Source organism: Lepus europaeus, chromosome 19, assembly GCF_033115175.1.
Source record: "Lepus europaeus isolate LE1 chromosome 19, mLepTim1.pri, whole genome shotgun sequence".
NCBI classification, from domain to species: Eukaryota; Metazoa; Chordata; class Mammalia; order Lagomorpha; family Leporidae; genus Lepus; species Lepus europaeus.
In genome coordinates this window covers 2460724-2485525 of record NC_084845.1, presented here as the reverse complement: position 1 = coordinate 2485525, position 24802 = coordinate 2460724, and the positions used below count along the sequence as shown (strand labels likewise).

The 24802-nt window shown below is 47.8% G+C and overlaps 1 protein-coding gene across 1 annotated transcript; it reads left to right on the top strand.

Annotated features, from left to right (window-relative positions):
- The first annotated feature begins 511 nt into the window (after window positions 1–511).
- On the top strand, window positions 512–24555 carry EDDM13 (epididymal protein 13). The gene is made up of 8 exons (XM_062177598.1): window positions 512–596; window positions 6349–6375; window positions 9379–9432; window positions 15294–15320; window positions 16085–16111; window positions 20857–20981; window positions 22747–22784; window positions 24531–24555. Exons 1-8 carry the CDS (start codon window positions 512–514, stop codon window positions 24553–24555), a joined length of 408 nt encoding a protein of 135 aa, XP_062033582.1.
- Window positions 24556–24802: the final 247 nt, after the last annotated feature.

The window sequence follows — 24802 nt, the reverse complement described above, 5'->3', positions numbered from 1 at the left end:
GCTCGGGCCCCTGAATCTGCAGAGGAGACCTGGATGAAGCTCCTGGCTCCTGGCTTCAGATTGGCCCAGTTTCGGCCATTGCAGCCATTGGGGAGTGAAACAGCAGATGGAAAACCTTTCTTTCTGTCTCTCCCTCACTCTGTAACTCCACCTCTCAAATAAATATATCTAAAAAAAAAAAATGCAGAAATCCCTGTTAACTCACGGTCCCTCCACAGATGGGAGACTGGCTGGATTTGGCCCGTGGGTTGTAGGATGACAAGCATTGTGCACAGCATGAAATTGTTCTAAAGGTTTCTTTCAGATAAAGCAGCAGGTGCCAGTGGGAAGGAGCAGTTCTTTGGCTGGCAGCTGGCAGTGTGGGCACAGGTCTGGACACCTGCCAGTCCCAGGCACGCTCCGGGGCATGTGTGGGCAGTTAGTCTTGCCCTTGGAGTCTGGGAGGGTGGTAGGTGATCAGAGTCCCGTTTGCCCTGAAAGGAGCAGGTGCATCTCAAATCCTAGCCCCACTATGTGCCGACCGCTGCCATTTCTGAGGATGTCCCTGGTGATCCTGGTGTTCCTTGGGTTGGCAGAAGCCTGCATTCCTCGGCAAGGTAACGCTTGTACCCACCCCTCATCTCCCCTGTGCTGCTCCTTAGGTTGGGGAGGCACCTGTGGGTGCATTCAGAGGGGACCTATTGAATTTTGTAGTTTCTTGCTACAGGGTTAGACATTCTCATTGCCCTTGGCGGAGACGCTGGGGTGGATGAGTCCCTGTCCTTGGAGACAGACAGGCATACGTCTGCATACCAGTTTTTGTCAATGCCTCTTTGTGACTTCGGGGGAGAGGCACTGCCTGTGTCAGCCCTGCTGTCCTCACCTGGCCAATGAGGGTCACAAGAATCCCCAGCTCCAAGTCAATGAGGCCATGTGTGAATAGTGCCTGAGAGTCCACATTTCACTATCACTGAAGAGTTCTAGCGAGACCCCAGGCCTTGCAATGCAGACACCAGGAAGTACATTGGGAAGGGCACTGGAGTTCTGTCACAAAGCTGAGGAAGACTGGACTCTTCTCCCCCACTTATTTATTCAAGTATTTATTTATATCCATATGATCTTATGGATTGTTACTTTATTAACAGACATTTTTTGGTGAGTAGAATAACGGCCACACATTTCCCTTTGGACACACTCAATCTGAAGTGTCCCTGTAATATGACTGCAACATCGACAGGTTGCAAGCTCCATGAGAACAGGGCTTGGAATGCCTTTTTACTCCTGTGCTAGCATCTGTCTTTCCAGTCAGCACTGTAGATGCATTCAGAGCAGAGCTTGGATCTGTTTACCTGCATCTCCAGCACCAAGTACAGGCCAGTGCCCAGAACATGGGGAATACTGGGTGGATGGGTAGAAGGATGAGTGGATGGGTGCATGGATACATGGATGTATGGACAGGTGGTCGAGGGGGTGAGTAGGTGGGCAGCTGGGTAGATGGACAGACGGAAGGGTGGGGGATGGATGGGTTGACCTAAGTAGTTTTGCTGATACAAAAATTGGGTGGCTTAGCTGTCCTCCAGGCCCATGTACAGCTCGGGTTCTCTTGGTTTTTGCAGTGATCTGAATCTAACACTGAATTCTCTCCCTTTTCTCTGCCCCCGATCCTGCTGTGAACTGGATGGCTGACGCTTTTGCCCTCCCAGTCGTTATTGAAGAAAAAAGTAAGAACTGTGGAAACCCCATGCTTGTATTCCCCTCTGGATCTTACACACTTCTGGGAATCCTGGGGAGGGATGGGGACCTCGACTGGGTACTGATTTTGCCCTGGGGTTGGGGTATAACTAGTAAGATAAGTCACTGCCATCTTTGTCTAATATCGAGGCACACAATGAAAAGAAGCTTCCCTCCTCCACTCATTTTTCTGGGGAAAGGAGGCTGAGAGGGAAGAAAGGTGGTAGGTATCCTTATCCCCTGCAGTGACACCTTGACCCACTGTCCTTCTAGCTGGGGACTCACAAACTTCAGGATCTCAGGGCCTTAAAAATGATTCAGGACCCCAGGGAGCCTTTTCCTTTTCAATGTGAATAATCTGCCTATATATTTATCTTATTATAAATTAAACACTTTAATTTAAAATATTTATTTATACAAATGGCCAATAGGTACACAAAAAGACATTTACCTTCATTAGTCATCAGGAACATGCAAGTCAAAATCACAACGAGATATCATCGCACACTCACTGGGATGGTTATATTCCAAAGATAGATGATATCAAGTGTGGACCAGAATGTGGAAAAGCCAGAGCCTCATCTACCATTGCTGGGAATGGAAAATGGCACTGCTGCTCTGGAAGAGCCTAGAAGTCCCTCAGAAACTTCGACACTGTGCTGCCAGGCAGTTTCACTCTTAGGTATACGCCCAAGAGAGATTGAAACAGAAACAAACAAGAAAAGGTGCACAAGTACTCATCACAGAGCCAGAAAGTGGAAATAATGCAAGCATCCATTGACAGATGAATGATAAACAAAATGTTATCTATGCCTGTAACAGAATATTATTCAGCCATAAAAGAACCCTCATGGACGCCAAAATCCAAGGATGCTCAAGTCCCTTCTATAAAATGCTGTGGTAGTTTCATATAACCTAGGCATATCCTCCCAAATACTTCAAATCAACTGTAGGTTACTTATGATGCCTAACACACTATAAATGCTTTGGAAGCAGTTGTTATATGCTATTGCTTATATTATAATGACAAGAATAAAAGCCTGAACATGTTCAACATAGATGTAAATTTTTTAAAAATTTATTTGACAGGTAGAGTTTTTTTTTAAGTTTTATTTAATGAATATAAATTTCCAACGTACAGCTTATGGATTACAATGGCTTCCCCCTCCCATAACTTCCCTCCCACACGCAACCCTCCCCTCTCCTGCTCCCTCTCCCCTTCCATTCACATCAAGATTCATTTTCAATTCTCTTTATATACAGAAGATCAATTTACTATACATTAAGTAAGGATTTCAACAGTTTGCACCCACATAGAAACACAAAGTGAAACATACTGTTTGAGTACTAGTTATAGCATTAAATCAAAATGTATAGCACATTAAGGACAGAGATCTCACATGAGGAGCAAGTGCACAGTGACTCCTGTTGTTGACCCAACAAATTGACACTCTAGTTTATGGCACCACTAACCACCCTAGGCTGTCGTCATGAGTTGCCAAGGCTATGGAAGCCTTCCAAGTTCGCCAACTCTGATCATATTTAGACAAGGTCATAAAAAACAGGGTGAGGATAGTAATCAATGATCCTAAGAGTGGCATTAACCAGTTGACAGGTAGAGTTTACAGATAGTGAGAGAGAAAGAGACAGAGAGAAAGGTCTTCCTTCCATTGGTTCAGTCTCCAAATGGCCGCAATGGCTGGAGCTATGCCAATCTGCAGCCAGGAGCCAGGTGCTTCCTCCTGGTCTCCCATGCAGGTGCAGGGGCCCAAGAACTTGGGCCATCCTCCACTGCTATCCCAGGCCACAGCAGAGAGCTGGACTGGAAGAGGAGCAACCAGGAGTAGAACCTGGAACCCATATGGGATGCTGGCACCACAGGCAGAGGATTAACTTAGTGAGACACGGCGCCGGCCCTCAGATGTCATTTTTTTAAAGTATTTTTTTTTATCCAGTAGTTGGTTGAATCATGACTACAGAACCTACAGATATAGAAGACTGAATATGTATGTATTAGGTTGTATCCATATATAGATAGATATCTATTTATTGGACACCTATACAGGATAACTGGATATCTATGTAGATGGGTATGTCTACTTTAGTATCTAGATAAGTAGATATTTATCTGCAAGAATAATTTTTAAAACTAAAATGTTAAAGAAGGGTTCTCAACACCTATGTCAATATAATATTACCACTGTATTGATCTCTGTCAAATTATATGTGCTGAGCTACATAAAAACAGTCTCTCATGAAAGTCCCTCCCAATATGGCAACACACAAATCCCATGGAGGAGTGAAGAAAAGCGTGTGGAGCTGGACGGGGCCAGGTCATGTCAGCATTGTCCAACTTTGCTCCTCATTTTTGTTTTCCATGTGGACTCGCTCACTGACTCCTGGTTCTGTTGTTCCTTCCAGTCAAATGTAAGTCACATCTCTTTCTCTTTGAATCAATGAGGAGCCCAAAGTAGGACCCTTCAATCAGAGAAGGAAGGGATTGAGAGGGAAAGGCAAAGCTGCAGAACATCATTCTCAGATTAGAGATGCTCTAGTTTTGCACACGATTCAAGACTCACCTGTGTGGCTTCCCAAGTCTATATGTATGCCTTTGATCAGATTTTAAGTGGGATTAAATGACCCAACATGAGTTGGGTCTGCACAATTTCGTACAATGTATTAGATTGTATTTGTTGGTGGGATTTTTATGAGAAAACCATGGTACAGGGTGGATGAGCCTCTTCTTTTCCAAGAACTAACCATGCTGATCTCCAATTGAGAAGTGGGGATGACACTGAAAATCAATGGCAGAATTCTCATGGAGGGTTGAGGGGCTGGATTCTCCAGACAACTGGTACCCCTGGGGTTTCCGACCTCTGAAAAAAATGTGTGTCCAAAGGGGCCCAACACCCTAGGATAGCCCCTCCATCTGGCTCTTTCTCCTACCTCAGGACCTGGTGGGTGCGATGAGATGCAAAGAATGACTTTATTATTTTCATTTTCTCTCTGAATCTTTATTGACACACGATCTCCATTGGCCACATTCGTTCTCTCCTTCCTGCTGCTTGCTCCCGGGCAGTGCTGAAAGGTAAGATTCTCCCTCCATCTCTCCCCCTTGTGGTTCCCATTATCCTTGTACAAAAGGGGTAACTTCTGCTGGCTTTCAACAAGCCTTTTCCTGGCCATCCAGAGCCAAGTTTCTAATCTAGGAACTAGAATAACTGAGCACTGTAACATCTCCTTTGATGAAAACAAAATATGGTCTTCCTCCTCAGCTCCCCAAACCAAGAAAAGAAATCGTTACCTGGAAATAGAGTGTGGGTTTTTGTTTTTTGGTGGTCCGAGTTTCAAGATGGTCCACATATGGCTAAAGGAAACACCGAGGTCAGAGAGCAGAACCTGGCATTGACTTCTGGATGACTTAAAGTGCTGGCAGAGTATGATTTTGTGACCTGCACAGCACTTTGAATTAACAAATTTAGTAGGATTTCTCAGTCTGCAGGAAGCCTCACCCCAGCTAATAGTCTTACTGTGTGGACCAGTAAATGGAGATTTACAGAGGAAGTTGGAGAGACCGGAGTTTGAGTTCTTGCTCTTTCACTTACCAACTGCTTACATCTTAGCAAGTCATGTGATTTCTCAGTTGCATCTGTCCCCATCAGCACTATGGGAACGGTACTCTGATCTCAGGACTGGTGTGAAGTAGATAGAAGGAAAGAGCTTGGCACCTCTTTATAGAGTCAATACAGGGTTATCTTTTTATCTTTTCCAAGCATGACTGAGAAAAGATGCATGGCCAAGCCCCTTCCCAGCTCAGTTAAGCTCTCCTCCATATGCAGGGCAAAGGGCACTCAGTAATCATAGGGTTCTGGACCTCAGTTCCTAACAGCTCACCGTGGCCCACAGTCTACTTCCCATCCTGGTCCCAGATCCCAGAAACTGAGCTTGTTTCCGGTTTTCTAATTATGGCTTCATCTCCTTATCCTTCGGGCCCAACACTCTGTGCCACATCTATGACCCTGGCTGCCACCTCAACTCTCCATCTGGATGGACTGCAACCAGGGATCATAGGTAAATATTCTGCCATGCTCACAAATGACCTTGGGCTGGCAGTCTGGGGGGAACCTCCAGCAAGAATGACTCAGCATCTGGTGTGTGTCTGAACTCACACCTGCATGATGGCAGCTCAAGGATAGATATGCAGTGCTCGCTCCTTAGAAACTCCTGGTCTGGTGGGGAACAGACAAATACAGTCGTGCACCTCATAACAACATGTCAAGGACAGACTACACATGTGATGGTGATCCTATGAGATGTTATCCTCTGTAACCTGTAGTATTCTGAATTTGCTCATCCTGTGACGTTCACACGATGACAAAGTCACCTAACAATCCGTTTTCACCACACCAGGAAGCAATGCGTGACTGTAAGTAGAAAGTGACTTACATTAGAGTCAGGGATGCCTGCTGTGACGGAGCTAGGACAAGGGTTTGGTGAGAAACTGAGGAAACCCCAAGTCATGTCTGAGGCAGCGCAGCCACACTGTGAGTGTTCCATCTGTTGAGCGGAGAAAACCCATCAGTTGGGAATACTTCTTTCTGTTGTGTCTGTGCCTCATCAGTTATGTCTCTTCCCCAGGTCTGATGAACAGGCTGTCCCCAGATGGTAAGTGTGGGGTCATCTCACTTGGTCCTGGGCTTTCTCTTGTGTACAGGTAATTAAGCTATTCGTGCTCCTATTTATAGTCTAAAAAGTTTCCAATATTATCCAATCATATGTTTTGTTCATTTTAATGTAATGAAAATACTTATTACTACATAAGGTTACAGCTGGAATTTTACCTAATAATTGTTAGACTACGGATTTCTTAGGTTTTAAAAATATGTGGACCTGGAAAATACTCATATATGTCTATAACTTTTTGAGTTATAACATGTGCTTCATCAATAAAATCTGGCCTCTTTCCTTCAACTACTTCAGTAATACTCAATTCATATTGATAATTTAATGAGTCTCTGGTTCATGAATATTTAGGGTTTTTTCCTAATATAATTTTACTTGCTTTGTTTTCATGACATTACAAATATCCTTATAGAATTACTGATTCTGTCACTTTTTTTTTTTCAAATAAATACGTTAAGTTCCTTAAAGGTAAATGGCTGGGTTAAAAGGTATCCGCGTTTTAAATCTGTATACACTTCAGTTCACACTCGCATAAACTGCCCATGAGAATACCTATTTCTCCATCCCTTCAGCAATGCAGGATATTATCAAACTTTTTAATTTTTAATAATAATGCTTTCAAACGGGCCTCCATACTTTTTCACAGATAGACTGACTGCCAGTTGGAGTACTAGCAATACTCCTGTTTCTATTTTTCTTTAAGTGAACTCAGTTTTTTTTTTTTTTCTGAAATAGATCAACTTGAAAAGCAAACTGCTAAGTCACTTAAGTGGAAATCTAGTATCACCTGTCATCAGAGAAAATTGCAATAAAAATAAATATAATGGAAACAAAACCTCGCTGAATCCTAACAAGGCACTGTTTTCTGCTGAGTTTTTTCACTTAAGGCGAGTTTCTCTCTTTGGTAGAAGAGAAAGTTGGCAAGTGTTAGTGTCAGTGTTAGAGAGGTGTTAAAGATGAGTCGGCATCATGTTGAGGCTTTCTTTCTGACAGAAAGACAAATGGAAAAGGAAAAGCTTTCTCACCCTGTGACACTAAGGAGTTAAAGCTGAATCCAGTCCACCTGAATCTGCTTCCTGGCCATCACCCAAGGTTCATACCCTGTTACTGGAGTTGCCTGGCAGGGTGAACATAAGCTGGGGTCCCAGAAACACAACCCAGCTCCATAGTTTATCATACACATAACCAAGGGAAAGTCCTAACACACTGCACAGGCTGCCCGTGACAATGCAGGAGTTAGAACGCTGGTTGAAGCTGGTTCCAATCTCTCGTCCCACTCTTCTGAGGATTCTAAAGTCCAAAGACCTCCTCGAGGTGTCTGCTGCTCCTACAAAGACAGTTCCTCAGTTTTCTCTGTTTGGGTGGGTGAACACCTGTGCACTATTTTGTCAACCAGGAGGTCTGGTCTTACATACAATTACTGAGTTCTGATAAAGGTCAGAGCACCAGGAACAGTCACAGCCTTGAGTGGAAGGCTCCCCTCCTTCCTTCTCTCCTTTCCCTCTGAGAAGTGAAGGATCCAGCTCTCCCTGACACCTACCATCAGATAACCCACCACACCTAGAAATACCAGCATCTCCCTCCCAGGAGGGCAGCTGGACTTCACAAAATAAACAAAATGTTCTTATTGTACATGTGATGTGCCTGCCATGAAGCCAAAGATGAAGTTCACATGGGCATTATGGTGAGATCTGACATGACCATCACTAGGCATTACGAGGGGTCTTCCAAAAGTTCATGGAATTGCATACTATGTAAGAACTGTGCACGGGCCTCAAGACCTTGTGCAAGACAAACTTACCATTGAACTCCATTTTCCCATGAACTTTTTGAAGCCCCTTCCCTTTACATATGATATCATGCATAATAATAATAATAATAATCCCTCATTAACCTTCTAATATCTGCAGAGTCTGAGTTGAGAGTGGAGGAGGCAGGTGTCGTAGACCCACAGGGCTGGAGATCATGCACACAGTACAGATGGGGAAAAGTGAGGCTCACTAGGAAGTGGAGCCTTGGTGGCAAAATGGAAACTAACAAAAACTTCAGTCAGCACCTCAGATGAGCAAGTGCACCTGCAGGTCCTCACGTGCAACACCCTGATCCAGGGCAGCCCACCTGTCTGCATCTGCCCAGGATTTTTCCAACTTTAACACTGACACTGAGGCATTCTGGGAGGCACTTCGGCTCCAGGATGATCTCTCAGCTGTGATTCTGATTGTACAAGGAGGAGATTGACATAAAGTTGCCGAAGACCATGATGCTGGTAAATGATAGCCAGGATCTGAGCACGGGTCCAGATTGCTCAGTGAGGCCCCACTGTGAGGCCCCACTGTTCTTTCTCTCTCTCTCTTTTTTTTTTAAGATTTATTTATTTATTTGAAAGTCAGAGTTACACAAAGGGGGGGGGAGAGGGAGGGAGGGAGGGAGGGAGAGAGAGGGAGAGAGAGAGAGAGAGAGAGAGAGAGAGAGAGAGAGAGGTCTTCCACCTGATGGTTCACTCTCTAATTGGCTGCAACAGCCACAGCTGCGCCGGTCTGAAGCCAGGAGCTGGGAGCTTCTTCTGGGTCTCCAACGTCGGTGCAGGGGCCCAAGCACTTGGGCCATCTTCCACTGCTTTCTCAGGCCATAGCAGAGAGCTGGATCGGAAGTGGAGCAGCCGGGACTTGAATTGTTGCCCATATGGGATGCCAGTGCGGCAGGCCAGGGCGTTAACCCACTGCACCACAGTGCTGGCCCCGAGGGCCCACTGTTCTTAGGATGAACTCTGGAGTCTTTCTGAGTCCCTGTGGGGCTATGCACCATTCCCTCCTGTACTGTCCAGCTGTGTCTGTGCCATGGTCATCTTAGACCTCTTCCAATCCTTCTGGAGCTCTGGGCTCCTTCCTGCCTATGCCCATGCCCATGTTGTTCCCCCCACCGGGGGCACTTTTCTCCCTCCCCTCCCAAATTCCTTTACCTGCCTAATCCCTGCTCGTCTTTCAGGTCTCAGACACAACATCACTTCCACCAAGATGCCTACCCTGGTACCCCCACAAGGTCAGCAGCCATCCCCTCCTTACAGATTCCCACTGTTCCCTGCAGGTCTACCCAGAACACTCATCCCACAATACCCTACTTTGGGATGTCTTTGTTGCCTGCCTCTCTGACTCGACTGTAAGCCCCCTGAGCCCGCAGATCTTGTCTGTTACATTCCGTTGCATCCTCTGTACCTTGCTTAATGCTCAGCACACAGCAGATGCTCCAGAAACAGTTGCTAGGAGACCAAGTGGTTGCATCAATGCATCTGTGCCTTCAGCTGTCGAACCCGTGGGTTGTGTTTCCTCATCTCCAGTAGCACTTCCACCTCTGCTCCCCTGATGGGTCAGGGATGCTTTTCTACTGGTGTCTGGGACTCGAGTTTTAATGCCTGTTTTTCCTCTCTACTCCTCTCCTCCCCTGGAACCTGGCTGCCTGCATCCTCGCCCCCAGATAGAACAGAAGAAGAAAGTAAGTACTGACAGTCTGTGTTGCTGAAATGAGACTCTCATAAGCCAATCCAGGCTTGGCATTCCTTTCCAAAATTTGGGGGTAGGGTTGGTCCAGGCCCTGGCACTTGGCCACTAGTTGGTAACTGGGACTACATCAGCACAAACAGAAAATGGTGAAGTCTAAACCTGTGGGAAACCCTGATTGGCAGCAATTATCATTTTTTTTCCAGAAAAAAATATATTTATTTGAGGGCAGAGTTACAGTGAGAACGGGGGAGGGAGGAGAGAGAGATATCTCCTCCATCTGCTGGTTCACTCCTCAAATGTCTGCAACAGCTGGGGCTGAGCCAGGCTGAAGCCAGGAGTCTGGAACTGCATCCGGTCTCCCACATGAGTGGCAGGGCCCAGGTAGTTGGGTCATCTTTTGCTGCTTTCCCAGGTGCATTAGCAGGGAGTGGGATGAAAACGGAGCAGCTGGGACTCCAGCTAGCACTCATGAGATGCCGGCATTGCATGCAGCTGCTTAACCTGCACTACAATGGTGGTCCCAGCCACTGTCATTTTTCCATGATATAAATACTCTAATCTTAGTTGACTTCATGCTGCTAACAGTTTAAGAGTTGGCATGTAAAATTCCTGCAATTGTAACAATCATCTCTTGCAAGCCATTACCAGCACATCTGCAAGTTCAAGTTAGATTTCTTACTAGAAGTTGCTGTAATGAGAAGGAGCCCTCCTCACTTTAGCCTTCCAGAAGGAAAAATGAGAATCTGGAGGCGAGAAAGAAGCTGGACCCTTCAGAGAGTGGAGGGAAAATCCCGAGGAAAAAGGGTGGTGGAGCAGTGTCCTCGGAAGACAGAAGTAGGCTTGCCGACCTTTTAGGTCCATGGCACAGGGTTGGGCAACAGAAATGTTTCTTAAAGGAAAACAATGCCTTTGCAACAACTAATCCACGTTCAGATCAAAGGAGTTGAAGAAAACCAATATGGCAGCACCTTCCTCTATGGCTGAACTCTGTGGCAGCACTGTGAATCACATGGAAGTCAAGTTCTCTACCCCCACCAAGTTAGCTGAGAATCAGAAACTTTAAAAAATAGATTTCTGTGCCTCACTTGAGCCATCTGCATGAGAATACTGAGGGCTGGGATCTATGACTCTTTTCGGAAAGGTTTCCCAGGTGCTTTTGAGAACTTGGTACAGATGGTTTGAGAACCACTGAGATAGAGCAGGTTTTGCAAACCGGTACTCCTGCTGCCTGATTTGTAAATAAAGCTTCATTAACTCACAGCCACACCCACTCATTCACATTCTGTCTGTGGGCTACTTCTGTCCTGCAAGAGCAGAGCTGAGTGGTTGCAACTGGGACCACACAGACTGCACAGCCTATAGTATTTCCCATCTGGCTCTTTACAGAGAAAGTTTGTTGATGTCTGAGCTACAGCAACGCCTCTCAGTGTTTGCTTAAAATCCAGTTCTAGGATCCCAGCTCAGACCTAAGAAGGAGGACTTACATGATGGAGCGAGGTGTGTGTGCGTAACACACTTCCTACGTGATGGTTCCTTCACACACTACTCTGGCCATACAGGCCGGCCAAATTCGCCTTGATAGTCCAGTTGTCTAGCAGGGGGCACCATCACTTTCCAGGGTGCAGCAGATGAGGAAGGGGACGGTGCTTTCCCCTTGACCTCCCCTCTTTCCCTCAAGTCCTACTTCAAAAAGTTAAACAGGCTTTAATGCAAAAAATTGAAATCCATAGTTTTTTCATATCACACATTTTCATTGACTTTTTGAAGATCCTTTGTATTCAAGGACTTAAAAAAATTCCTTGTGCTGAAAGAAACTTATCATTTCATTTCATTTTCCATGAGTGTTCAGAAGTTCCCTCATACTCCCAGCCTGCCCTGGAGATGGAGAGGCAGTGATTGAGTGGTACCCACCTGTTCTGCCTGAGCCCTTTAAACCTAAACTCCCCCACTACACGCATTTCCCTCCCTTCATTTATAAAGATAATTATTATGTCAATTTGACCATCAAATAAATATTTAGTAAAGCACCAAAAACGAGTGCATATAAGACTGGTGAGACCTAGGTAAGGCCTGTAGCCCAGGGCCTTACCTAGGTCTCACCAGTCTTATATGCACAGCTGTACTGGGCCAGCACTTGTTTGCTAGTTTTGATAGCATGCTCTGATTCCACCAGGGGCTACCACTGGGAGAAACTGGGTGATGGGGACACAGGACTCCTCTGTGCTATTCTTCGCCCATGTTCTGTGCATCACTAATACTGCTTAGAAGGTAAACTGAGGCACAGTGAGATTACAAGGAGCTTATCTGAGCAAACAATTTATGAGTTGGGAGCTCCAGACCGAAAGTGCTCTGGGAGCTCCATCAGGGCGAGGCCCTCATAGGATGGACCTGGAAGTGAAGCAGAAAAAATGTGTGATGGCCACAGCGATAGAGCTGCCTTATTTGGTCTATACTGTTGGAAAATCCCTAGTTATAGAAGGGTGTTGGCTGCTTCTGATTGGTGAACCTAAGTTCTATTTGTCTTTCATTGTAGGTATTTATAAGAAATAGCCCAAGCTAAGATTCACTTAAGTTTGCAGACCAAGCAAGACTGAGGTGATAGGAGGCCTAACTGAGTCACTCAGGGTGGGTCTCCATTTTGGTGTACTTTAATGGTATATTGAAAGTAAGGTTTTAAATAACTTTAAAATATTCGATGAATGGATAAAGGAACGGACCAGGGACAGGAGGGGTGCTAATGCTGACCCTGTCTTTTGCTCATTTTTCCATATTGATTCCTTGATGGCTGGTTGGTGGTATGTTCCAGTGAAAAGTAAGTTATTTTTCCTTCTGTTTGGGAAACTGGAATGTTTCTAGATGTGGGGATGGAGAGGAAACAAGAAAGAGATCTCTGGGTAGATCTTCTCAATTTAGGACACAGGTTGAGGAAAACCCTCTGTCCATGGCCTCCATCCCTGAAGGAGGCTGGGGACCGGCTGGAGACTCCCTGATCCTGTGATTGCACAGGAAGTTGTGAGATGTGCCCAGGCACATGTGGGTCTGGAGTTGCACCACACCGTGTGGGCAGGAAGGTGAGCCCTTAGCCACTCAAGTCCCCAAGTGTTGAGCAGGGTCTCATAAGGACTCTCAAGCACTGAGAACCAGAACACCAGGAAGGACTGAGGTGGGCACATCTGTGCAGAGGACATGGAATAAGGAGAACCAAGGGCAAGTGGCCCAGTCCCTCCTCAGCTTTCCCCCTCCAGACTTCCTAGTGTCTCCAGAGGAGTCAAGTGTCCCGGAAGCTTCCAGAGCCCCCTCCCATCCCCCAGCCCATTCCGTGAGCCCTGGAAGGCACTGCCACTTCCCCTTTGCCCTGAGGACCAGAAGGGTGGGTGAGCAGGACAGAGGCATTTTGACCCTCTCTCTTCCTCCTGACCTGCACGCCTGCTGCTGCCCAATGACTGACCGGATGTCCTCCTGGATGCTCGCGGGTCAACAGTACTGAAACGTAAGATTCTAGGGGCACACATTGGCCCTTCCACTCACTCCCATTCTTCTCTGCCCCAGATCCTCCCTCAGAATCTGACCATCCTTTTCTGGAAGAATAATAGCTCCATCATTTTCACCTTTGAACAGGTTGGGTGTCTGTTTTTAACTTTTTATTTACTTATTTGAGAGGTAGAGTTACAGACAGTCAGAGGCAGAGAGAGGGAGGTCTTCCATCCACTGCTTCACTCCCCAAATGGCCACAATGGCTGCAGCTGAGCAGATCAGGAGCCAGGAGCTTCTTCCGGGTCTCCCACACTGGTGCAGCGGCCCAAGAAGTTGGGCCATCTTCCATTGTTTTCCACAGCAGGGAGCTGGATCAGAAGAAGAGCAGCCGGGACTTGAATGGGCACCCACATGGGATGCCAGTGCTGCAGGTGAAGGATTAACCTCTGTGTCACAGTGCCGGCCCCAATTTATGTGCACTTTGCTGGAGGCACAAGGTGGGTGGTGATGGACACCGGTCTGACGCCATGGCTTAACCATGTGGCTGTGCTGCCCACTGTCCTGTGCACAGCCAGACTCTCCTTTCAGAGTCCAGCTCTGGCTATCTCAAGAGGCCATTGCTGAAAAAGGTCACTGCTTGACAAAGAAGTCACATGCTCTCTTTGATTTTTTTGTGGTAAAATATGTAACATAAAACTTACCACCTAGGGCCGGCACTGTGGCATAGTAGGCTAAGCATCCACATGCAGAGCTGGCATCCCAGGTAGGCACCGGTTCCAGTCTGGCTTCTCCACTTAAAATTTAACTCCCTGCTAATGGCCTGGGAAAAGCAGCAGCAGATGGCCCAAGTGCTTGGGCCCTTGCACTCACATGGGATACCAGGAGGAAGCGCCTGGCTCCTGGCTTCAGATTGGCACAGCTCTGCCATTGCGGCCATTTGGGGACTGAACCAGCAGATGGAAGACCTTTCTGTCTCTCCCCGTCTGTAACTCTCTCAAATAAATAAAATCTAAAACAAAACAAAAAGCCCAACCATACCACCTTTGCCACTTTATATGATATGGTGACACATGGCACCATTGCAGTGTTGTGCAACTACCACCCCAATCTAGAGCCAGGACTTTTCTTCACCTCAGAAGGAGGCCCCAAACCCATTAAGCAGCCACTCCCACTCTCCCCCTTCCCCAGGTCCTTGGCAGCCACTATTTTACTTCCTGTCTCTGAGAAATTGACCACTGTTGGTCCCCCAATGCCACCCACATGATGCTCTGCTCCCGTTCACTGCTGTAGTCTAACTGTTCGCTAAGATCTGTCCTAAGCTCTGTTCCCAGCCACTCCCCATCCCTCTGCCTTCTGATGGTGTGATTGTGTCTCCTGCTCTGGCCTCTCCTTCCATGGCCCTTGGGACTCAACACTCTGGACCCTGTCTGCATCTTTGACCTGTGCCCACCTCCTGCACCATACTTCCTCTGGATGGATGACATCAGAGATCCTAGGTAAGTACCTCCCTGCACACATGTCTTGGGGCTTGCTCATCAAGAATATATTTTTTTAATTGCCTAGAATATGACAGGACCATGCAGAGTATGGGGAACCTGAAACCTCAATCTCACCTGCTCATACCTCTCCATAAACTCATAGTTTGATGGAGGAGCAGATGAGTGACAGATCCTTGTATTATAATCTGATGGAGGAGGTTGACAAGTGACAGATCCTTGTATTACAGTCTGATGGAGAAGGCAGACAAGACAGAACTTTGTATTATAATATAAGCCAATGGCCTGACGGAGAAGTGAGGACAGTGCCAGGGAGACCAGCAGGACCTCTCAGAGTAGCAGCAGCTCTGGGCAAGGTTGCTGAACCCGTTGGTCTGCGGCATTTGTCTCATTGTCTCTTGGTTGGGACTGTTTGTTTGTTGCTTTCTTTCAGGTTTGCTGAGCCTGCAGGTGTTGAGTGGTGAGTCTGGTGATGGCTACTGGGCCCCATGATTCTCCCCGACACAGAAATACAGTGCTGTTCACCTTTTTCTTTTTATGTTGGAAGACTTTAAATAACATCAAACCAACCATTGTTGGCAGCAGAAAATGTTAACTTTTTCCATTCGTCCAACAAATATCAATTAATGTTAGCTACTCTATGCTGAGTCTTATTCTAGGTATCAGAGATATAGCAGGGAATAAAACAGACAGAAATACGAGCCTGAATGCAGCTTGCATTCCAATAAGAGAAAGAAAGGAGATGATAATAAAGCAGGTTACACAGCTGTTGGGTGAGGCAGAGGGGAAGAATGTGGGAGACGCTGGGATGTTTTTAGAGGACCAGCAGGGGAGGTGACATCGGGAGGTGAGGCAGCCAGATGTGTGTGTGTGAGAGGGCAGAGCATTCCAGGCAGAGGGAGCAGCATGTGCAAAGGCCCCGAGGCAGGGGAGTGCTGGGACCAAGGAACACCAAGGAAGCCCACAGCAGTCCCTTCTCTCCGCGCCCAATGCACCCGAGATCACTGTTTAGTTTCCACCTATTTCATAATTCAGTATTTTATTTTTTCTCCTTTCTTTCCTTCTCCCCTTCCTTCCTCCATCCCTTCTTCCCTCCATCTCTTCCTCTCTTCTTCCCTCCATCTCCTTCTTCCTCCCTCTCTTCCTCCTCCCCACCCTCCCTTCCTTCTCTTTCCTTCTCCTCCTCTTGCTCCCCCTCCCCCTCTTCTTCCTTCCCCATTTTAGAAGAAACAAATGACTGCAAGGAAGAAGGTAAGTGCTTGGGGCCCTGCCCTCTCCTTTTCTTTTCTTTTTAAAAAAAGATTTATTAATTTGAAAGGCATAGTTAGAGAGAAAGTGAGAGACAGTGAGAGAGGTCTTCTATCTGCTGGTTCACTCCTTAAATGGCTACAATGACCAGGGCTGGGCCAAGCTGAAGCCAGGAGCCAAGAGCCTCCTTGGGGTCTCCCACATGGGTGCAGGGACCCAAGCACTCGGGCCATCCTCCACTGCTTTCTCAGGTGCATTAGCAGGAAGCTGTATGAAAAGTGGAGCAGCTGGGACTTGAACCAGCGCCCATACGGGACACCGACAACACCAGTGGCAGCTTAACCCGCTGCAGCACAATGCAGGCCCCAGGGCCCTGCCTTTTCCACCCAGAGGTGGGGACTCCTTTGGTCTGGGTTGTGATGGAGATCCCGGAGGAGAGGGTCGCAGGAGGTCCAGGTAAGAGGCCCTGTATCTGAGAGGCTGCTCTCAGGAAGGGCACCCCAGCCTGCAGACTGCACTGCCCCCACGTGAGGCTCTGGGATAGGAGACCCGACTGAGGTAGGCGGGCCCCCACCGTGCGGCTCTGGGATAGGAGACCCGACTGAGGTAGGCGGGCCCCACGTGCGGCTCTGGGATAGAGACCAGACTGAGGTAGGAGGGCCCCACGTGTGGCTCTGGGATAGGAGACCCGACTGAGGTAGGTGGGCCCCCACCGTGTGGCTCCGGGATAGGAGACCCGACTGAAGTAGGAGGGCACATCTTTACTCATGTGCTTTCTGTGGACTGCCGGACCCTCTCTTTACCTCTGGCCATTTCCATAAAAGGACTGAGTAACAGGACTGTGCAGCTGAAAACCAAAAGAAATGAAACCAGGGAAGAGAAACCTCAGGTGACCCAGATGTCGAAAATAAGTGCTTTATAATAACCAGGCTTATTAAGAGGACAGGGCAATGCCACCAGAAAATTATGACATGAAATATGGAAATTCTGGAATTTAAAATATGCAACCGGAATTAAGAATTCAATTTCTTCTATTGGGCTTAGCAATAGGACAACCAGGGAGCTAGAAAACAGGTCAGGAGAAAATATTAAAATCAAAGCACAATGGATAAAATTGGAAACTGTTGACAAGAGCAGCAGAGACGTATGAGGCAGTGAAAAGCTGTGCTGTGTGAAACTGGAATCTCAGAAGGAGGAGCAAGAGACAATGAAGCCGAGAAAATATCAGGTAGGTTCATGACTGAGAAAGTTGCACCATCAAGCAAAAGATTTTTAAAACCCTGAGAACCTCAAGGGAAAGGACTACACAGAAAAACACTCCTAGAACACTGCCAGACACGGGTGCAAAGCAGAGACACGGATCGGTCTCCTGGACGGCTTAGAGGAGCAGGAACTCGCCGTCCCACAGCAATGACGCCTAGAAGTCTGGAATCAGCATGTGGCCGCTGTGCTGCCCTCAGAAGCTCCAGGGAGGAGCTCTTCCTTGCCTCTCCCAGCTTCCGGTGGTCAGCATCCATCCACGGCATTCCTCGGCTCATCACAGCACCTGTCGTCACTCCTCTGCCATCACACCGTGCTCTTCCTGTGCGCCCTGCATCCAAACCTTCCCTCTCTGACGAGGCACCAGTGGCTGGATTGGCACCACCCTAACCCGGTGGGATCTGGCCTTGACTGTATCTGGAAAGACCTGATTCCAACTAGACTCACGTTCCCAGGCACTGGGGGTTAGGACCTAACCCTATCTCTAGGGGAGACACAACTCAGCCCACAATATAGACATTGTCATCCAAGGAGCAGAGAAGAATGACAGCAGCCCCTCATTGGGAGTGATCAGAGATAGAAGGTGAGGGCACCAGAGGCTTCCGGTGCTGGAAGAGGACTGCTCACCTGGAACTCTGCATGTTTAGAAATGGATGCAAAATACTTTCCAGAAAAAAATCCAAACACATAATTTGTTGCTAGTTAAGGTATACTAAGGAAACACGAAAGGAAATACTTCAGGAAGAAAGATGATATCCCATATGGAACCATGAATTCTAAGATGGACTAAAAATAATGGAAAAAGTAAATACATGGCTAAGTAAAAATGAACATTAATGGAATGAAACAACACTAGTATCTAGCAGGAATTAAGAAAATTCACAGTAACAATAGGAAGGTTGGAGCAGGAAGATGTTAACATGTTCCTAGCATTGTACAGAGGCGTGGAAACAGTGGTAACAATAAGTAGTATTGAAGAAGTGCTGGGGGCTGGCTTGGTGGCATAGAGGGTTAAGCCATTGCCTGTGACACCAGCATCCTGCATAGGTGCTGATTTGTGTCCTGGTTACTCCACTTCCAATCCAGCTTCCTGCTAATGTGCCTAGGAAAGCACTGGAAGATGGCTCAAGTCCTCTGGCCCTTAAACCCATGTGAGAGACCTGGAAGAAGCTCCTGGCTCCTGTTTTTGCCATCTGGGGAGTCAACAAATGGATGGAAGATCTCTCTCCGTCTCTCCCTGAATCTGTGTAACATTGCCTTTTAAGTAGTATAAATAAATAAGTGGTAAGAGAAGTAGCATTAAAACCTATTATGTTGAGGATGGATGGTATAATCTATAACCACTAAAGAATGGTTGAAGACTACATAACTTTTTTCTTAAATTTATTTATTTGAGAGACAGAGTTAGAGACAGGGAGAGAGACAGACAAACTATCTACTAGTTCACTCCCCAAATGGCCACAATGGGCGGAGCTGGGAGCTTCTTCTGGGTCTCCTACATTGGTATAGAGGCCCAAGCACTTGGGCCATCTTCCACTGCTTCCCAGGCCATTAGCACGGAGCTGGAGGGGAAATGGAGCAGCCGGGAAGCAAACCGGCACTCATAAGGGATGCTGGCGCCACAGGCAGCAGCTTAACCTACTGAGCCACAGTGCCAGCCCTAGGCTATATAACTCTTCAACTAAAAAGAAAAATATGCAATGATGAAAACATTTAATGAGTAAGTCAAAAGAAAGTAATGGAAATCATATCATAAAAGGATATCCTTCAGCCACAGAGCCAAGGAAATCTAGCACAACCAGAAAACCTCTCCACAAGGCAGCAGACAGAGCAGTTTTATTACTGCAGAGGCAGTGGGTCAGATACAAACTGAGAGGCTGCAGTGACACAGAAGCCCCGGGCTCTTCTATGGCCACGCAGGTACCACCACTGCAATCACATTATCCAGGTGAACAGCAGTGAGCCTGCACAGGAGAGAGCTGACAGCGCCCTTTGTCACCTGAGGCTCCTGCTACATCACCTGGAAATCGAGGTGACCACCTGCACCAGCTTTATCCAAAGAAAAGACTCACTCTCCTGTCTTACAAGCAGAAGGCGGTTTTACAACTTGGAGCAAGATACCCACCAAAGTTAGTCTCCACCCTCTCTCAGGAACTGTGAGAAAAGCAGTGCTACCTTCCTCAATATTTAGGCTTCCAAGCGATGGCTCTGAGGTCCTTGAGAAAAACATCCAAGGTCATAATCAAGGTCATACTACTGGCAAAGCGCTTAGTTAGCTTTTGAAGAGATTTGTACCCATTTCAAAGAGACAAGTTTTCTAAACTGGATTCTGTAAGAAAAAAGCAGAGGAAATTTTGTCCTAATTCTCAACAGGAGGATTATTTATTTTTCATTTGCATTTACCTTTATACTAGTAATGTCCCACCTTTTTGATATAGGAATTGTTTAGACAGGTATGTTTATTTGTAAAAATTTAAGTTTTCTAGAAGTAATGCTTTTATTTTTTTAAAAAAAGATTTATTTATTTATTTATTTTTTGAGAGCTAGAGTTGTAGACAGTGAGAGGGAGATACAGAGAGGTCTTCCATCTGCTGGTGCACTCTCTGGATGGCCACAATGACTGGAGCTGCGCTGACCCAAAGCCAGGAGCTAGGAGCTTCTTCTGGTCTCCCACGAGGGTGCAGGGGCCCAAGGACTTGGGCCATCCCCTGCTTTCCCAGGCTATAGCAGAGAGCTGGATCAGAAGTGGAGCAGCTGGGACATGAACCGGTGCCCATATGGGATGCCGGCACTGCAGGAGGTGGCTTTGCGCGCTATGCCACAGCGCCAGCCCCAGGTTGTAACCATTTTTTTTTAAAACAAATTTTTGTTTTTATTTGTTGAAAGACTGAAAGCTAGAAATCCTGTATCTGCTGGTCACTCCCCAAGTGCCCACAACAGCCAGGGCTTTGCCAGGCCAAGGCCAGGAGCCCAGAGCTCGATTCTGGTCTCCCACGTGAGAGGCAGGAGCCAAATTACCTGAATCATCACCTGCTACCTCCCAGGGTGCACATTAGCAAGAAGCCGGGCCTTGAACCCAGGTCCTCTTAAGTGGGATGCAGGCATCTCATTGGTGTCTTAGCCAATGTGCCCAACTCCCACCCCATCCCATTAGGTTTGAAGTGAGGAAGTCAGCCAGATGATGGGCTGAAACCACGACCAAGAGAGCCTGGGAGGCTGGGACCACGAGGACAGGTGGTTTGGTGAGAGAGCTGGGAAACACGGAGGCAGACTTGGCAATGTTTGGAGGTGAGGAGGGAGAGAGCTCAAGAAGACGACGGGTACTTTGCCAGGGACAGTGAGCACCACCTCGTATGGGGGAAAGCCAGCAGCAACAGCCAGCAGGTGGAGCTGGGTGTGCAGCTCAGATGAAGACTCGCAGAGGGCAGGGAATCCTGAGTGCAGCGGCCACGCCCTCAGTGAAAGCAATGCCTGTTGGTTCTCTCCAGTGAAGCTCATCCCAGCCACCACCCCTTCCAAGAGACCATTCCCAAGGAGGAACTCATGGAACTTTTTGAAATGTGCCTACATGATGATGACCTTCTTCTTCACGTCCTACAACAAAGGAGACTGGGTAAAGAGGGGTCCATTCCCACGGTGGTCTTTCTATTAGGAGGGAGGAGGGAGAAGTAGGGAAGGCTAGGGAGGAAGAAGAAGAGGAGGTGATGCAGACAGAAGGGGAAGAAAGGGAGCCCAAGCCGTGCCAAGCCATTTAAGGTAGGAGAGCGATCTCTGTGCAAAGCACCCTCCCCTCCCAAGGCTGGGATAACAGCCACTCCATTCTGCACCAGCACAGCCCTGGGGTTTTCTGTGAAATATGACCATTCACTCATTCTCATTCTCTGTCTTCACATAAGGGAGGTTTTCCAGGACCAAGTCTTTTATGGCTGCTGGGGACTCTGCTGGACAAGTCGCCTTTGAGCAGGTCTTAGTTTTGCGAGGGAGACGGGCATCCCAGGAGATGCCCACGTTAGCGAGTGGCTGTATCTCATAGGTCCTCCGGAGCTGTCAGTGCAGTAGGCGACTGCTCTTATCCTACCCTCCTCCCTGAGGAAGGGTGGGTGTGAGCTCATGGAAGCTTCCTCAAAGAGATCCCTTCATTCTCTCTTACGGAAAGGATGGAATTAGCCACTGAGGAGCAGAAATGAGGGAAGGGTGCTCCCAGGAAGAGGGGACACCGTGTGCAAAGACTCAGTGAAAAGGCAAAGTGCAAGAAAGAAGTAGTCATCTATCTGTTCCTCAAACACGTTGTGTGTAGCAGGCCCATGCGAGGTGCTGAGGGCTCTGGAGAGAATAAAATCCATGAGGTCCTTGAGCCCACAGGGTTCACATGACAGTGGCAGAAGGGCTATGGATAAACAAGCACCAAGCTCCAAAACCAATGAATGAAGTCAGGGTGATATCACAGGACATGCAGGGCAGTGGGCTGCTTTTCCTGGGGAGATAATTTGGACAGAGAGGTGTGTAGGTAGAAGGCTCTTGGGTCGTGAGTTGCTCGGGGACAACCACTGGGAGCAAAGCAAACATGCAAGGCAGGCCTGAAGGAAGAGAAGCACTGTGTGCCAAGGGCAGAGCTAGCACAGGGTCCTCGCAGGCCAGGGCCAGGGGAAGCTTCTCTTCTAAGGGTGGTGGAGAGCCATCAGAGAGATCTGATTTGAGTTTTGGAAAGATTGCTCTGGGTGGTATGTGTACAGAGGCAGCAGGAATCAGGCCAAGAGTGGAAGCAGAGACCAAGAGGTGGAGGTCCCACAGTCGGGGCAGGAGATCTGGTGACGGCGGTGGGGGCAGAGAGACCGAGAGGTGGAGGTCCCAGTCGGGGCAGGGGCTCTGGGGATGGCAGTGGAGATGAGGAGACATTTACAGTAGCTCCACAAAGAACTGCTGGAGGATCCAGTGTGAAGTAAAGGAGATGGGGCCCAGACTTCAACTTGAGCCTGTGGTTAGACTAGCGGTTCTCAGGCAGGAGTGAGTGCCACCCAGGGGCCACTTGGCAGTGCCTGGGATCACATATGGTTGTCACAACAAGAAGAGGGAGTGCTATTAACACCTAGTGGGTGGAGACCGGGGATGCTGTTCCATGCCCCAAACTTCATGGGACATCCCTGGGTTAGTGGATCGTGTTGCCTATGGGGTGAGGACAACTGGCTGGAAGATGAAGTAGAATGTGAGCAGTGAGAGGTGAGGCTAAGCTGGACAGGTCAGCAAGACCACAGGAAGCCAGGATAGGAAGGGAGGAGCGGAGATGGAGGTAGGCAGGAAAGGCGAGGAAGGGAGCTTACTGGCCTCACCTCAACTGCTTCTTCCTCTGTTCCCATTCCTTGCCTTGTCAACCTCCCAAGTGTTACTGCCACTACTGCAACCAAGAACTGGATATCAGGTATGCCATGCAGCAAAGGGGATTCTGCCCATGCTGGGGTTGGGTGGGTGGGGAGCAATTCATCCCAACCGCCTGGCACTTGAGGTTGCAAACGGTAAGTGGGTTTGCAAGCTCCAATCACGGAATCCCACAGCTGCACGAAATCCTGAGTGTATCACCTGTAATTCCAAGCCACTGTTCGACGAGTCCAATGAAGCACAGTACATGTACTTCTGGAGGAACTCATACATTCTTCCATACATTTTATTGTCGATTTTCAGAAACTGTGGCAAAATGCACAGAACACAATTTTTTTTTTTTTTTTTTTGGACAGGCAGAGTGGATAGTGAGAGACAGACAGAGAGAAAGGTCTTCCTTTGCCGTTGGTTTACCCTCCAATGGCCGCCGTGGCCGGCACACCACGCTGATCCGAAGGCAGGAGCCAGGTGCTTCTCCTGGTCTCCCATGCAGGTGCACAAGCACTTGGGCCATCCTCCACTGCACTACCGGGCCATAGCAGAGAGCTGGCCTGGAAGAGGGGCAACCGGGACAGAATCCGGCACCCCGACTGGGACTGGAACCCGGTGTGCCGGCGCTGCAGGCAGAGGATTAGCCTGTTGAGCCACGGTGCCAGCCACAAAACACAAATTTACCATTTGTTTAGTACCTACAGTGTAGGGCACCATTACTACTATCCATTTACAGAAAATGTCCATCATTTCAAAATAACTTCTGTAGCCATTCAGCATTCCCTGCCACCTCCCCATTTATGTTGATACTCAGAATAAGCAAGTTCAGAGGCAGAAAGTGGATTTGTAGTTGCCAGAGGTGGAGGGGCAGGAGAAAGGGAGTATTTGCTTCATGAGCTGCTTTTTTGGTTGATGAAAATGCTCTATTTGAAATTGGTGATGGTTGCATAGTGAGAACTGTACACTTTAAAATGGTTAACTTTGTTAACCATTTTGCATTTGCAAAAACAATTACAAAAAATTTCCAAATTTGGAGCTGGCTCCCTAGAACTCAGTTTGCAGACCACGAGACTGAGCCCCTCTAGGAGCAAGATGAAACCTGGTCCATCCCCAGGATTCCAGCGCCCACAAGCAAACCTTATACAGCATGAAGACACATCAAAAAGTTCATGGAAAATGGAATTGAAAGATGTTTATTTTAATGCAGAAAATTTTGAAATCTATGCAGTGTGAGGGGCCTTAACACAAGTTCATAGAAAATATTATGAAAGAAACATGCATGGATTTTGATTTCTTTCCTACAAACTTTCTGGAGTACCCTTGTATATTTACTTCCTGCATAACTCTGCACACCTCCAGTGTGCTGGGATGAGGGACCAGCATGGCCTCCTCTGGTCTCAGGAAGCAACTTCTCAAGGGAGGTGGGGCAGTGGCAAATAAGCCATCTCACAGGTGCTGGGGACAGAGGGGGACTGTAGGGGCGGCTTCTTCCCTGAGTAGCTGGAAGAGCCCTTCTCTAAGAAGGAGACAGCTGTGCTGAGTGATGAGGACGAGCCAGCCCTGATGAGGTCTGAGAGGGCTGTGTTCTGGCTGGTGGGGCAGCCTGGTGGGCGGAGGGAAAAAGTAGCTGAAAGAGGATTGTGGTCCAGGGTGAAAGTGGGAAGCGGTGAGCTTGGGGCTGGTCATGCCAAGCCCTATGGGAGTGGGTGGGGGATGGCACAAGGCAAGAAGCTTGAGATGTATGAAGGCATACACAAATGCACGGACACATTTCTCTCTCCTTTGTCCCGTTCCTTAGAAACGACCCCTGCTGTTCTTTCTAGCGAGCCTGCTCCACCTCAGCTCAACCTTCCCAAGTCCTCCACCGCCCAGGCACCCTCTGTCCCAGGGCTTGCTGACGTGGAGGGCGTGGATTGGGCCCTTTGAGGAACACCATTGCCTGCCCAGAGTCATGGCAGGTGTCTGAGGGCTCAGAGAGCAGCTGAGCGTGCATCTGCTCCAGACAGGTCTCTTCCAGACCACTGCCAACCGTTCTTCAGTATTTCTATAATAAAACTCAACTTGTTGAAA

Bases quoted from the DNA above. Each gene is read 5' to 3' on its own strand.
- EDDM13 (XM_062177598.1), top strand. From the start codon at position 512: ATGTGCCGACCGCTGCCATTTCTGAGGATGTCCCTGGTGATCCTGGTG. The intron at 16,112-20,856 runs GTAAGTGCTTGG...GGTTCTCTCCAG, and splicing joins AAATGACTGCAAGGAAGAAG to TGAAGCTCATCCCAGCCACC. The intron at 20,982-22,746 runs GTAAAGAGGGGT...CAACCTCCCAAG, and splicing joins CCTACAACAAAGGAGACTGG to TGTTACTGCCACTACTGCAA.